The following is a 14,976-nucleotide window of genomic DNA, read 5'->3' as shown; positions in this document are numbered from 1 at the left end:
GATCCTAAACCATGGCATGTATTCTGGAACACACGCTAACTCGGGAACGATGATTTGTTCCCGAGTAGGTAGATATTCATGTCGATTTTCCCAGATTTTTGTGTACTCTGACCAGTATCTAGTCCAATCCGTACCTAATAGCCGAAGGTCGATTTTGTGGTGCTCGTCAAACACCTCAGGGTCCGCAGGGATCGGTTGTCTACATCCAAACTGACGTAGGACTCTGTCTGTCTGGTGGAGCTCCATGGTTGCATAGTTTATCAACACCACTTTCATGTGCCAAGCATTCAAATTTTGTAAAAACTCTTTCGGGATTACTGCCCGGACTGCCGGATCCTCGTATGGTGTCCATTGAAACTACATGAACATGATAGAAATATTACTTATATACATAATACTAAATACTAAATACTAAATATCAATCCACTAGCGAATGTATGGAAATATCTATTTGCAATAATACTTACTTCTGCTTCCGACCGTTGCTCCAATAGAAGCCGTATATCTTCGAGTTCAGATGGTAATCCACGGTAACTTGTCGGATGGTTCCACCTAATTAAATAAATTTTTAGCATACTTTTGTTCTTACAAAATCTACATAACAATTTCAAAATGTAATATAAAATTTACCTCGTTATGAGTGGAAATGTATATGGGTGGTTCACTCGAGGACGTAGAAATGGAAAGCGAAACCGTGCCCATGATTGCAGTAGTGACAGGCAACCTCCGATTTTTGCTCTCCTCGGTTTGGTCGCCCCACACAACTCCCGATATAATGTTGCCAAGATGGCAGACCCCTAATTTAATTCACCGGCTGCTCTAAAATCAACGAGTTTTAGCAGCCACCTTAGATGTACACGGCTCCGTGACGTGTCGGCCATCAGATAGCCTCCAATTATTTGAAGAATGTATGATTGAACATATCGGATTCTTTCAATTTCGGTTGAATTTTCATTCAGATCGGGGAAGGTGGCACGTAACCAGCCCATCTCCACCTTACCTCCATCCATTTTATCCGGAACAACGCCCAAAAGCTCGTAGCACACCGCCTCCCAATTGCTAGATTGGGCAGACCCGGTGACTCGGTGCCCGTCCACCGACAATCCCAAATGCAGATGGACATCTTCCAGAGTGATAGTGCACTCTCCACATGGAAGATGAAATGTGTGCGTCTCGGGTCTCCACCTCTCGATTAACGCACTGATCAGTTTCGGCTCCAACTTGCATCCCCGGCCTACAGTCGCCACGTGCCAAAATCCCGCTTCCCGCAGGTAGTTCTCTACTAACGGTGATGGAGGACCATGCATATTCCGAATATTGCATTCCAATACCCGATCTTTAGACTTTTATAACAAAAAATAAATTAATAATTATCTAAAAATACATAAATAAAAGTATCTTAAATAAAATTTAAAATTTAAATTTAATACTTACCATTTTCATTTGCTCCACCAATATGTGATTCCTATCAAGACGAATCAATGATCCGGCCATTGTTGAAAGTATTAAAAATTTTAAAATTATTTTAAAAAAATAAAAATATTTAAAATTTTCTTTAAAAAAATGAAATTGAATGGAAAAGGAAATTAAATATGGATTTGAGAGATTTTGTGAAGGAAATTGAGAGGATTTTGGAAGGAATTTGAGAGTTTAAGAGAATTTTGGAAGGAAATTGAGAGAATATTTGTTTGTGAAAAAATAAGGGGTAGGGGGTTTTATAGTAAAAAAATTGTGACCGTTGGGGGGGGCAACGGTCAAATTTTTGACCGTTGGGCCACTGTTCACGCGCGCGTGTCATCGCGTCCACGTCAGCGCGACCTGCTGACGTGGAAGGAAATCGCTTCCTTGAGGGCGCGATTTCCTTCCACGTCAGCAGGTCGCGCTGACGTGGACGCGATGATCTGTCACGTACCCTGACATCGCTCTTACGTGGCAGCGATTTCGCGGAATTGGCCCATTCCGGTAAATAATTAAAAAAGTGGCCCATTTCGATAAATTTTAAAAAAAATGGTTTTTTTTGGTAAAAAGGCCGAATAAAGAACTATATAATAGAATTATTTAGTAACTAGTTAAATAATTTAATAATTAATGCATAACGAATAAATTCCAGCGTAACTAAATTTTAAGAAACTAGATGGGAGATTAAGCAAGTTCTTAGTGTGCTATTACACCAAAGATTTGTGAGCAATTACACTATCATTAAGATTAAGATAGTGGAGAGAGTTGATCCTTGCCATTAAAATCTACTAAGCATTTTCTAATTAAATGATGGCCATTGATTAAGTTTATAAGCTTAACAACAACAATAAGAATAAAATAAAGGTTTAAATACGTTAAAGGTCTCTATACTATTTTGAAAATTTAAATTTAGTCCAAATACTTTAATTTTGAAACATTGAGTCCCTATATTTTTTTATTTAAAAGTCTTGATCCCTCCATTTAATTTTGCCTTTAAAATTAACAATGTCAAAGATAAAATAACTTTTCTAGCACTCCACATTTACAATTATTTGTCAATTCAATCCTTAACCATCAAAAGTACTTGAAAAATTCAAAAATTAATTTTTTTATTATTTTAAATAAAAACATAAAAAATAAAAAAAATATATAATTTGTTAAAAAATAAAAATACGAAAAAAACTTTAAAATTCAAAAAATAAAACTAAAAATAAAAATATAAACAAAAAATTCAAAATAAAATGTTATCTAAACCGAACTAGATCGCTAGTCGGATCGATCCTGTAAGAGGTAAAAAATCAGTTGACCTGTGAACCGGTACAAACTAGTTGAATCAAGCTTAAAAGTTTCATGTATCTTTACTATTTTAAAATTTTAGTCATTTAACTTAAAAATTAACCAAAATCACTTTACAAAATTGTCCTATTTAACTATTAAGCTTATAAATCTATCATCAAAATTCAAAAATATCATAAAAATAACTAATGACATAATTCAAAACATTTAACAGATTCATAAATTAATCCCTAAATTAGCTAGATTAAGTTACAATGATCTCAAAAATATTAAAATAACTAAAAACAAGTTTAAATTCCATACCATGCAAAAGGCCGAATGCTAAGGGTGTTTGAAGCTTTCAAATTCTTCTTCCATGGTGGCTTATTCGGTGGGGAAGAAGAAAATGAAAAAGATGGTAAGGTTTTCTTTTGTTATTTTATGTTTAATTATTTTTAATATTTATTTTAATTAAAAACTTTTAACTTAAACAATTAAAACTACTCAACCACTGTCCATTATAAGTTATAATGGCTTAATTTTCATTCCAAGCCTTGCAAAAATACTTTTTAGCTCAATTAACCAATATTAATTAATAGTGATTAAATTTTACGATTTTTACGATTTAGTCCTTTTTCTTTAATTACTAACAAATTATTAAAATTTTCGGACTAAATTTCAGTACACCTATATAAGTACTTCTTAAATATTTAATAAAAATATCTATGGGCTCGATTTACAAAAATAAGATCTTGATACCTCATTTTCTAAAACCATTTGACTTTAGGGACAAACTACTTGAACTTAACTATTCATTCAAATAGGTTAAATTATTAAATTAAAATTCAATATAATACTATATTTGACTCGTAAATATTAAGTAATAATATTTACGAACTCACTTGTCAAATTTGTGATTCCGAAATCATTATTTCCGACACCACTGAAAAACGAGTTGTTACATGACGAGTAGACCATTGATTAGTTCATAACATTCTAAAAGCATCCAAAGACCCGCAACTAAGCTCAACCAATCGATTGTAATGTTCATTTTGAATTTAGATTGTAAATGGTATGTACCTAAGTTTAGGAAGCATTATGAGGCTTATTTGATGATTTTGTTCTTTTGGAATGTTTTAGTCATCTTAGGACCTATAATGTTTATAGGGTAAACTTTGAAACTTAATTAGTGCATAAAGTATGTTTTTTACTATGAAATTACTCAATCATGTTTTAGTTATATTGTATAAGATGTCTTGATCTTGAGTAGATTTGAATATGTCTTGGTATATTAAATGCAATTAGGTATCATGTTGAATTTGTTTAGGCACAATTAAGTAACCATTTGCAAAAACTTTTGGTAAGTTTTGGGGTCATACAACAAGTTACCTTGCGACCTCAGTATCTCGACGTTGCGACTTCCTTCCCTAATGTCGCGAAATTGTCTTTTTCACATTGCACCATGGCCAAATAGTAAGTGACATTGAGACTTTTTATAACTTGATGTCGTGACTTCACTCACTATTCTAGCAACCTTGTACTTAATAATAAAATTTAATTGATAATTTTTAAATTATTTTTTAATTATAATTTTAATTGAAAGTAAAATTGTTTCAAATTTATCTTGCATATATTTTCTAAATATAATAATGTATATATAAAATCATGGATATAAAAATTTTTTGCGAATAAATTAAAAAAAATACTTGAAATCACATTTTGTTTTAGCTAAAAACTAATCCATAGTAATATAAAAAAGAGTTGATTTCAGGTATTGCTCTGTGCAAAACTAAAAAAAATTAAATCATAAGAATGTATAACTATAGGCGGTCTTGTTGGAAAATCGGGTTTGGAAACCGCAATGGAAAATAAATTTAGGAAAAAACCAGAGTTTTAAAATTTTTCCAAAACAAGGTCTTGGTTGTGATATCTAAAGTAATAAACACTTAATAAAAAATGTACCTTTTCGATTCGTCTAGGATGAGCGCTTTGATCATGTAGTCTTCTCCACTATCCTCGAGCTCACATCTACCGAGTGTGAGCTCGTTTCGAATTAGAAAATTTTTCACAAAAATTACCAGTAGGGTAATTTTACAATTTCTCTAAATTTTTGGGTCAAGTTGTAATATTTCTAGAAATTTTCTTCAATAATCTCTTCAGAGAATTTTCTCTCTATAACTTTCTCTTGAATTCAAGTGTGTGTAAATAATGACATAATGCTCTCTTTATATAGGGAGAGTTTAGAGAGTTCAACTATTATTAAACTTAATTACTTTAATATTATATTAATATAATATTTATCAAGATAAATATTATATTAAATATAATATTAAATCTTATTAAAATAATAGAATGTTTATCTACAAGATAAACATTAAATTAAATTTAATATTAAGATAATCACTTTAATATTAAATTAATAAAATACTATTAAGATAAGTATTAAATTAAATTTAATATTAAACTTTTAAAATAATATTAAACTATCTAGTAAAGCCATGCCATACACATTCCATATTTATGAATCTATACAATGCCAATGAGAGGATATCATTAACTCTTTAATTGAGTTATAAATTCCATTATTTCTAGTAAAGCCATGCCATACACAAGTCATGTACCCAACATATTGGGTATGGACTCAATCATCTTTAGAGCATAAGCCTCCACTTATATCAAAGCACATGAGTTGCATACGCATGGTCAGTAACTAACTCAGGATTTAGGTAAATCACACCATGAACGTCACAAGTGAATTAATTCACAAACTAATTCAGAATTAATTATCTTAGGTCTAGTCCAATGTATCATTCTACCAATGAATACATTTATGTCTCTACTCTTGAATCAACTGCTCCAATAGCAAAGACTAGTCATCTCCCCAATTGAAATTGTAGACGACATAATAATGCTTCTCAGTATTTGAATCAAATGCTCACTTTGATATTTTTATGGGATTATGGATTCATTTAGATTATCTACAGAAGTAAGTTCTCTTTCTTGCAATGTAAGCGCTCTTTACAATGGCACTTATCTTCAGTTTGAACTTTAGACAATCAATAAGCTAATATTTGTTTGTCACAATTTCGCTATGCATGCAAAATATAAAAGACAGAAAATATAAAAGACATAATAGTGAAATGTGAAATTAACTTTATTTATTTATTCACCATTCAAATAAATAGAAAACAATTACATGTTTACTACAATATGGGCTTATTTCTCTACAGGATTAACCCACAATTCCTACATTGCTTAAATGAAACAGTTTTACTCATATTCTACAAAAAATAATAAGCATTTCATATAAATACAAGTGCTAAATCAAATTTGTAGCTGAGAAAAAAATAAAATCAGGAAAAAAGATAAACTTACGAGGAATCCGTTGAAATAAGAGAGAAAATAAAGTAGTAGGAAGTGGGAATGAGACAATAAATTAATAGACTAATACCCTAAACCAAAATAAAATAGGGTTAATTTTATCTTAATATATTTTTTTAACTTTCCAATCTATAGAGGAAAGTAACTTTCTCATCTTTTATCATAAGAATCATATTGACATGTTCATGGAAAATAGGAAAGTAACTCCCAAAAGAAATTTAGATTATAAGAAAGGTAAATAAAATTTGACATACCAAACGTTAAAATCACTTTCTAACTAATTAAATTCTCAAAAAAGTGACTACTTTCTATTATACCAAAATCTATCTAAGCGAAAATGGTGAAAAAAAGAATAAGATCAATTTCTCCCATATGAAGATGAAAGGACGGCCGGAGTAAGGAAGAAGGGTTGACGGGGGTTTCCTCTCTTTCTTTTCCCAATTTAAAATACCAAAAAGGAAGATTCAAGTCCAAGTCAAAAGTCCTAATTGGTGGTCCACATTCCATCAGGTCAATTTAATAACATTTGATGGGCCAAATTTATTCTATATATCAATTATATTATCAAAAAAAATATTTTCATTATAAAATATTTTAGAAATAACTAAAATGCCTTTATATGGTAAAATTATCATTTTGTTTTTTTTTTTGTTTTTTTTCCATCATTTCTTCACAACAATAAACAATTAAAGAATTCAAATCTCATTATTCACATTTAACTCTTAATTATGATCCTTGTATGGTGAAAATTATAATTTTACTCTTCTTTCAGTAAAAATGAAAAATTTACAATTTCATCCTTATACTTTTAATTTTTTTCTAATTTAGCTCAAAAGTGATTTCATCACATCAATATACATTTCAAGTATTCTCATGCCAAATAATCAATACTAACTCATATTTCTCATTTTTTTTCAAAATTTCATTTTAATCCTCCAACTTTCTAAAATTTACAATTTAATTCTTTTTGTCACATTTTCACTTCTAAATTTCTTTCATTGATTTACATTGCCAATATCAATTTCACTTTCATGAAGATTCTCTATCTGTTCTTTTCAAATTTTCTTGAAAATTCACTATATCTAATCCTAAAATAGTGCCAAGTGTTAAATAAAAATTTTTGGGATTTTACATAACTTCCATACCCGTTAAAGATTGAAGGATGAATCAATTATAAATGGTTTGTAAAACAAAATGATGATACAAAAATAAAATGATGAATCGAAACACCTTACTAAATCCCAAATAACTTACAAAATCAAAGAAATATTTGAAACCCACTAAGAGAGCTCAAAGAAATTTCTGTTTTGAAGGCTGAATGTTGAAATCTTTAAATTTTTTGAAACGAAGGCTATAGGATTAAAAATTTTAGTGTAATTTACTATTGATAAAATCGATTAATTAATGACGATTTTCATTAATGAAAGAAATCAATTGATATTTTAAAGGCAGTGAGGGTTTAATTGTGTTCACTTTTATATAAGGATTTGATTGATTTATGGTTTTTCACTGAGGGGTTTTAGACCCTTTAACCTAAAAAAATAATTTTGTAAATTTTTTTTGATATTTTTTAGATTTATCATTAAAAAAAGTTGTAAAAGGACCAAATTGAATATTTTAGGTCTAGTTTAGGGGTCAATTAGATATTAGCCCTAGAGTTAATGTGCGCACCAGTTTTTAATTAAGGTAGACAAGTAACCAAAATGTTATAACTTGATAACGATAGTAATAAAAATTTAACTTTTTATAGTTAACCAAAATTGTTGGACTATTTATGTAGTTTACCAAAAGTTAATAAATATATAAAAAGCTCCGTAGCAGTTCCTTTTTCTCCTCTACTTTTCGTTCTTCCCAGTGGAAATATCTTATGATGGAGTTCAAACATCAAACATCGACACTCTCATTGATCTTTCTTCTTATGATGCCTGGTTTTGCCCTTTCTGATGTCAATCAAGACAAAGCAGAATGTTCTAATCAGCTAGTCGGGCTTGCTCCATGTCTCCCATACGTAGGCGGAGAGGCAAAAACACCCACCATAGATTGTTGCAGTGGGCTCAAACAGGTGCTGGATAAGAGCAAGAAATGCCTGTGTGTGTTGATTAAAGATAAAGACGACCCGAGCCTCGGCCTCAAGATCAACGGTACTCTTGCGGGAACTCTTCCTAGTACTTGTCGAGCCAGTGCTAGCATGACAGAATGTATCTGTAAGTAAAACATATATATATATATTCAGACCTTTGATGTTCCTTTTATTTTTTAACTGTTATTCTGAATCTCCTTCTATTGTTGGTTGTGAATCAAGCCCTGCTGCACTTGGCACCCAATTCCCAGGAAGCAAAGTTATTTGAAGGATATCAAAAGCTGATAGAGGGGCATGGCAGTACTCTTGCTGCCACCGGTAACATATATATATATTCATGATCCCCTTACTAAAATTTTCTGATAGCATCTAGTATTTCAAATATTGTACTCAGCAAAGAAAATAATCATAGGGGAGCTTTGTTTCCGTTTGTGTCCGACCTCTATTTCCAAGGGTCTTAGACAAATATATATGTATGTGATGTCAGTTATTTTCTCCATCATTTCTCTTTATTTTTCCTCATATAAAACTTGTCATAAACGTAGGGAACTCCACTAGCAGACCATCAAGTGCTGCAGAGAAGAGTGATGGAGGACAAGGGAAGAGATGGGTGGGAGTTGAGATGGCTACCGGAATTTCACTGTTGATTTTCTATAGCATATACAGAAACATTGGTGTGTGAGAGTAGTGGAACCTGCTGGCAGCTAAAGTTATTCCCATTATTAGTGTAATTATATATTTTTAAACAGTTGAACACGGTGGAGTTATGTTGTTTGGTTGATCTTTATTTTCTTTCTTTGTTTGTGTTGTTCGGCAATAATTTCTTTCCCAACTGTAATGGAATTCAAGGGTCCCACATGGATGAACTCTTATGGAACAGATCTCAATCAAATTCAGCTCTTTAAATTCCAATTAATATGACAGTGAGGTAGGTCCATCGCCCAGCCGAAGTTACTTCCAATCAAGCAAAGCCAATGGCTACCAAACGCAATTCTGATCTGTTGCAATTAAAAGCTCACAGGTTATATATATATATCATCATCTATCATATCAAGGACTATATATAACAATTTAACTTCTAAAATATTTAATTTTAAAATACTTTTAATCTTTTACACGTAAAAAATTATAAACTTATCGTAATAAGTAAAATATTTTCCTATTAAATTATATATTACTAGTTTTCTATTTTGTAATGTGTTTTATAAAAAGGGTAAACTATATAAATAGTCACTTTTGTTTGACTCAGGTTATATTTTAGTCACTTATGTTTGAAATGTTACGTTTTAGTTACTTACGTTATCGTTTTGTTACAAAGTGGTCACTCTACTGTTAGCCTCCCTAACGGCGGTCCTATATGGCAATAGAAATGGGTTTTAAATGCCAACTTAGATGTCTTACGTGATAGTCCAAATTAAATTAAATTAATTAAAAACCTATTTTCATCCCAACAACTGAACATCCAAGTTGGCATTTAAAGTCCATTTGGACTACCATGTAGGACTGCCATTAAGGAGGTAACGAAGTTTAATAGTAGAGTGACCACTTCGTAACAAAATGGTAATATAAGTGACTAAAATGTAACCTGAGTCAAACATAAGTGACTAAAATGTAATTTGAAGCAAACAAAAGTGACTATTTTTGTAGTTTACCCTTTATAAAATTGTTATTATTTAAATAATGACATATTAATTAAAATTATTGATATAATAATATTTGAAAGTTATAAACAACTTAAAAAATATAAATATGATTTATGCTTTATTATGAGAAAGAAAATTTGAATGATAAAATTGTTATAATATGTATATATAATTAATTATTTAAAAAATTTAAATATATATTATATAGGTAAGTTTAGAAAGTTTTGAATTTTTTTATTTATTTTAGAACTAAAGTTTAAATTTACTCAAAAATATTTATTTTTTTAATTTCAAATAATTTTTAGAACTAAAGTTTTAATTTTTTTTTAATTTTTAATTTTAAAATAATATACCTAATACTTTTTAATTTTCGAAATAAAATTTTAAATAATTAATTTGGAACAAAATTAAATTTTAAATAATGTAAAAATATAAATTTAACTTATGAAAAACATAAAAAATAGTTCACTAATTTTTGTTTATGATATGGATAATGTTGTAGGTAGAAATGAAATATTTAAAAATTATTACATAAAATTAGTTTGCATACTATGCACTGATTTATTACATTTATTTATTAAAAATATTACATTTAAAGAATATTACATTAACACACTTAATCCACCCATTTGTCGCACTAATTAAATTCATCTCATCATTTTTAAAACGTGTAGCATTGTTTTGCCGAAATTAGGATTTAGATGAAGTAAAAAGATTGGGTAATTAAAAGATGAAAAATAAATTTATGTCAACAATTTTCAAATAAGGAATATGAAATATTGTATAATAAAACTTGAGATTTTACCAAATTTGGTAGTTGTATATAGCAAAGGTGGAAAAATACAAGTTGTACATCATTCGTATAACGTTCGTTTATTAAGCTAAATAAATGAATATGAACAAATTTTTTATGTTCGTTTAATAAACGAACGAACACGAATAGAGGTGTGTTTGGTTTGTTTATGTTTACGAACAAGTTTGTTTAAAAGCTCGTTTATTGGCTCTTTTATTTATTAATGGTATTTTCTTATAAAAATATTAAAATAATATCTCTCTGTATTTTTATATTTGAATTTCAACTCATTAATCTACAAAATATGTATATTATATTTGCAATCACTATTGATAATTTGAAAAAACAAATTATGGGCAGTGTGCTCTGAATGCTTTACTCAATTGAAACAAACAATAATATAAAACTTAAAAGTAATGAAAGAAAAACTAAAAATATAATTTAAAAAAGCCTTAGTTGTCATACACTTTATTTCTTTATGACTAAAAATTGAAATTAAAGTACTCTTTCTTTTTCCTATATTTTTTTGGTACACTGCATTTTGATTTTTTTAAATTTGTGTAAATCTCTTTCCTTTTTTACTTTACTTTCTCTCTCAGCCAAAAACAAGAAAGTGAGAAGTCAAGACCGATTCAACTTGGATTCAACTTAATTTCATCTTCAACTAAAGAATTTGTTGCATCTCTTGATCAGTCATCGTTCAACTTCAATATCAGTCATCACAAATACTTGATTTTTATTTCCCAATGGTATGCACAAAAGTTTTCTTTTTCTTTTTGTTTCATATATTAGCAATATGCATATCCTTCTAAGATCTGACTCTTTCTAACAATCTCTCCAAAAATGATGTTCGGGGAGGCTGTAAAGAGTTCGGGGGAGACATTTTCAGATCTTTACTTGTGGTATACAATTCTCTTTTATCTTGTTTAATCAATTTATTTTAGTATAAATTAATGTTGAGATCTTTCAAGTTGGAATTATAATTTCGTAACTATTATTTTGTTATTATTATCTTCAAATTCAACTTTATGAGATATTGCTTTAAACCTGATGCACATAGTTGTTGTTCATACTTCGATGATTTTTTAAAGATATTTAATATTATTAATGGTAAAAAAAATATTTGAAATGGTGATCTATTACTTGTTTAGCCTTTGTGCATTATTGCTTTTATAGAGCTTGCTTATTAAATTTGGTGTTATCCATTAATATTTTGTATGCAATCAAATCCTGACTCTGTATCTAACCTCGATTAATGTCAGGACACATTGTACGAAATGGTTAGACATCTATTATGGTTGAATACATTTGTAATTTTCAAAATAGCTTGAATTAGGATAAGTTGATTATTGGATTTGGTGCCTTAAGTGTAGTCTTTTCGTCTAAGTACACTTGTAATTTTTTCAAACAGATTAATTAATAAAATTATTCATAAATTACATTAATACTTTGCATATTGTCCTTACATATTTTTGCACGTAAAGAAAAATGGAAGTAAATGTTGCTCATTGGTTGTCTAAAGTTTAACTAATACTAAGCGGTATTACGTGGTCAGATTGTAATATGAAAAGACAACTTGTATTAGTAGACGAACCTAAACATGTCCTTAGTCTAATTAGAAATGAACAAATCGATTGAAAGACTAATATGTCGTTTATCAAGTCCAATTGGGGAGATGCCTTATCTTGAGCATCGGAACGGATGACTCCCAGAAGATAGAGACATAGATGTGACTGACTGGACTGACTGGACTGACAGTACATCGGATTGGACCCAAGTAGAATAGATCTTGAATCTGTTTATCGACCTATTCGCTTGTGACATTCATAGTTTGACATATCTAAATCCTGACTAGATGGCAGATTATGTATGCATGACTCGTACACTTTAATGTAAGTAAAAGCCTAAGTTCAAATAGATAAGGAACCAAAAACTGGTGTGTTGGGTGTACGGCTTCTGCAGCATGTACCATCATTCACAATAGTGGAATTCATAGATTGAGACATGGTTAAATGGTACCCTCTCATAAGCATTACATGGTTGATGAAAAGAACACGTGGCCGCAGGTCATTCGTATTTGTGATGGATGACTTGATCACTATTTGATAGTGGTTGACCTTTTATGAAGATGTAATGATTACCATGAGATAAAATAGGATCACATTGGGAGAACAGATATTATCCCAAAGAGATCAAGGATATACTATGAGGGTAACACACTTATGACAAGGTCAGTGGATGTAACAACCCGGTTTTAGCTAAATCAGAACAGTAGTTTTGAGACCACAAATTTGAAGTTAAAATATTAATTTTATTATTATATTAAATTTTAAAGCATGATAGAATCATTAGGTGAAAGTTTTGTAAAGAAATTTTACAGTTTACATGCTCAATTTGATAAAAAGGACTAAATCGCCTAAAGTGTAAAAGTTGAGTTCTAATAGCTAAAGGTATAAAATAGCTATAGAACTTTAAATTATGAGTCCTTATATGGTAAATATACTATTAATGGTGTTAGTGGATGAACATGGCTTGGAATTATTGAAATATTAAATGTTTTTAAAGGGTATTTTAGTAAATAAGTAAATAATGGTTAAAATTAAATAAAATAAAAGACAAAGTATCATATTTTACCTTTCTTCAACCAATTTTCATTAGAAAAAGAAGCCATTGAAGAAGCTAGGTTCGGCCAACTTAAATCCTTGTGCATGGTATGTATTTTTGTCCCATTTTTATTGATTTTTATGTTTTTGAGATCGTTGCTTCATGTTCTAGGTAGCCCGTACCTTCATTTTTAAAACTGTTATAGATTTCAAATGATGCCATTATTGAACGCTTGGTTGTTTAAGTGTTTAATGATAGACCATGAAGGTTTAATGTTAGATATACAAGTTTTGTAAAGTGATTTTTGACAAAAATGTCAAAAAGGGATTAATTGATAAAATGTGAAATGTGGTGGTTAAAAGTGTGAATAAATTGAAAATATGGGCTTCTAGTAACATGTATTAAATTCGGTTAAGCATGGGTTTGTACTAAATTACATGAATTTGAAAATTTATGTGATAAGGACTAAATTGTAAAAATGTGAAAATTTACCAGCAAATGTGTAAAATAGCCCTAAAGTTTGTTTTGGAATAGATTGAATAAATAGTTGATTAAATAAGCTGATTTTAATAATATATAAATCATGATAAGTCAAGATTGGAATTAGATCGGGGAAAAGAAAAAGTGGACGAATAGTCGATAATTTCTATCCGAGCAACTCGAGGTAAGTTCATATAATTAGAATCGAACTTTCATTTAATTTAAATTGTATGAAATGAATATGTATATATATGTGAATTCTATGGTTGAAATAAACGATATTGAATTGCTTAATTTGAAATGTATTGAGTAATACTCAGCCCCGTTTGAACTATAGAAAATCGAAGGATACGAGTGACATGTCACTAGGGTTACCGTTTTGGTCGAACTCTTGCATTTGTTGCGGACTCACCATAGCTCGTATGAGCTTACCAATATATCAACTCTTATGAGCTTACCGATTTAGCTCGATAGAGCTTACTGTTCTTCAGCTCGGAATGAGCTTAACGATCATTGCTCGAAAGAGCAAAAATGATAATGAATTGATGGATTACCGATTAATGCACATAGTGTGTATCACCCGAGTATCCTTCGATGTTTTATTAGGTTCAACGGGCATTATATTGTTACCGATTATATGATTGAGAATGAAATGGAATATGATCTATGTAAATTGCATAGATGAAATATGATATGTGTTATGAGGACGTATGGAACTGGAAACGAAATTTTATGAAATGTATGAAAGAAATCATGAAAGAGTAAAATTTGCAATAAAATAGTTTTGGACAAGAGCAGTCGTATAACTTTGAAAAATCACTAAAACTTGTTGGAATCGCATTAGAGGTTGAATAAGACATGAAATTAAAGCTTATCGAGTCTAGTTTAACATAGAAGAAACGATGTAAGCAAAAGAATCTCGTATTATGAGATATTTGAATTTTTGTGAGATAAGGTCAGAATGATTTTGGAATCCCCTATTCTGACTTTAGAAAATCATTAAAAATTGTATAAAAAGAATAATGGGTTAGAATTTATATGACTAAAATTCTTAATGAGTCTATTTTTAAGAGAAAGAAATAATAATATCATTTGAATCCCGTACTAAGAGATAATTAATTTTTAGAGAAAAAGGGTCGGAACTGTCAGACAACATAACAGGGATGACTTTGAAGAATTAACTGTACTTATTGGCTAAACCAAAAATTCTAAAAATTTTATGGTAAGAAGATCTTTGAATCTAGTTTCGGGAAAGTTAAGTG

At 29.8% G+C, this 14,976-nt stretch overlaps 1 protein-coding gene across 1 annotated transcript; it reads left to right on the top strand.

The window, feature by feature from the left end:
• The first annotated feature begins 7,855 nt into the window (after nucleotides 1-7,855).
• Nucleotides 7,856-9,071, top strand: LOC107893940 (non-specific lipid transfer protein GPI-anchored 6). Its single transcript, XM_016819097.2, has 3 exons — nucleotides 7,856-8,318; nucleotides 8,417-8,512; nucleotides 8,740-9,071. The coding sequence occupies exons 1-3, from the start codon at nucleotides 7,982-7,984 to the stop codon at nucleotides 8,874-8,876; spliced, it is 570 nt and encodes a 189-aa protein (XP_016674586.1). The 5' UTR covers nucleotides 7,856-7,981; the 3' UTR covers nucleotides 8,877-9,071.
• Nucleotides 9,072-14,976: the final 5,905 nt, after the last annotated feature.

Source organism: Gossypium hirsutum, chromosome D06 (genome assembly GCF_007990345.1).
Source record: "Gossypium hirsutum isolate 1008001.06 chromosome D06, Gossypium_hirsutum_v2.1, whole genome shotgun sequence".
Taxonomy (NCBI): domain Eukaryota; kingdom Viridiplantae; phylum Streptophyta; class Magnoliopsida; order Malvales; family Malvaceae; genus Gossypium; species Gossypium hirsutum.
Note: the sequence above shows the minus strand (reverse complement) of the source record. Positions and strands in the feature narration are given on the sequence as shown.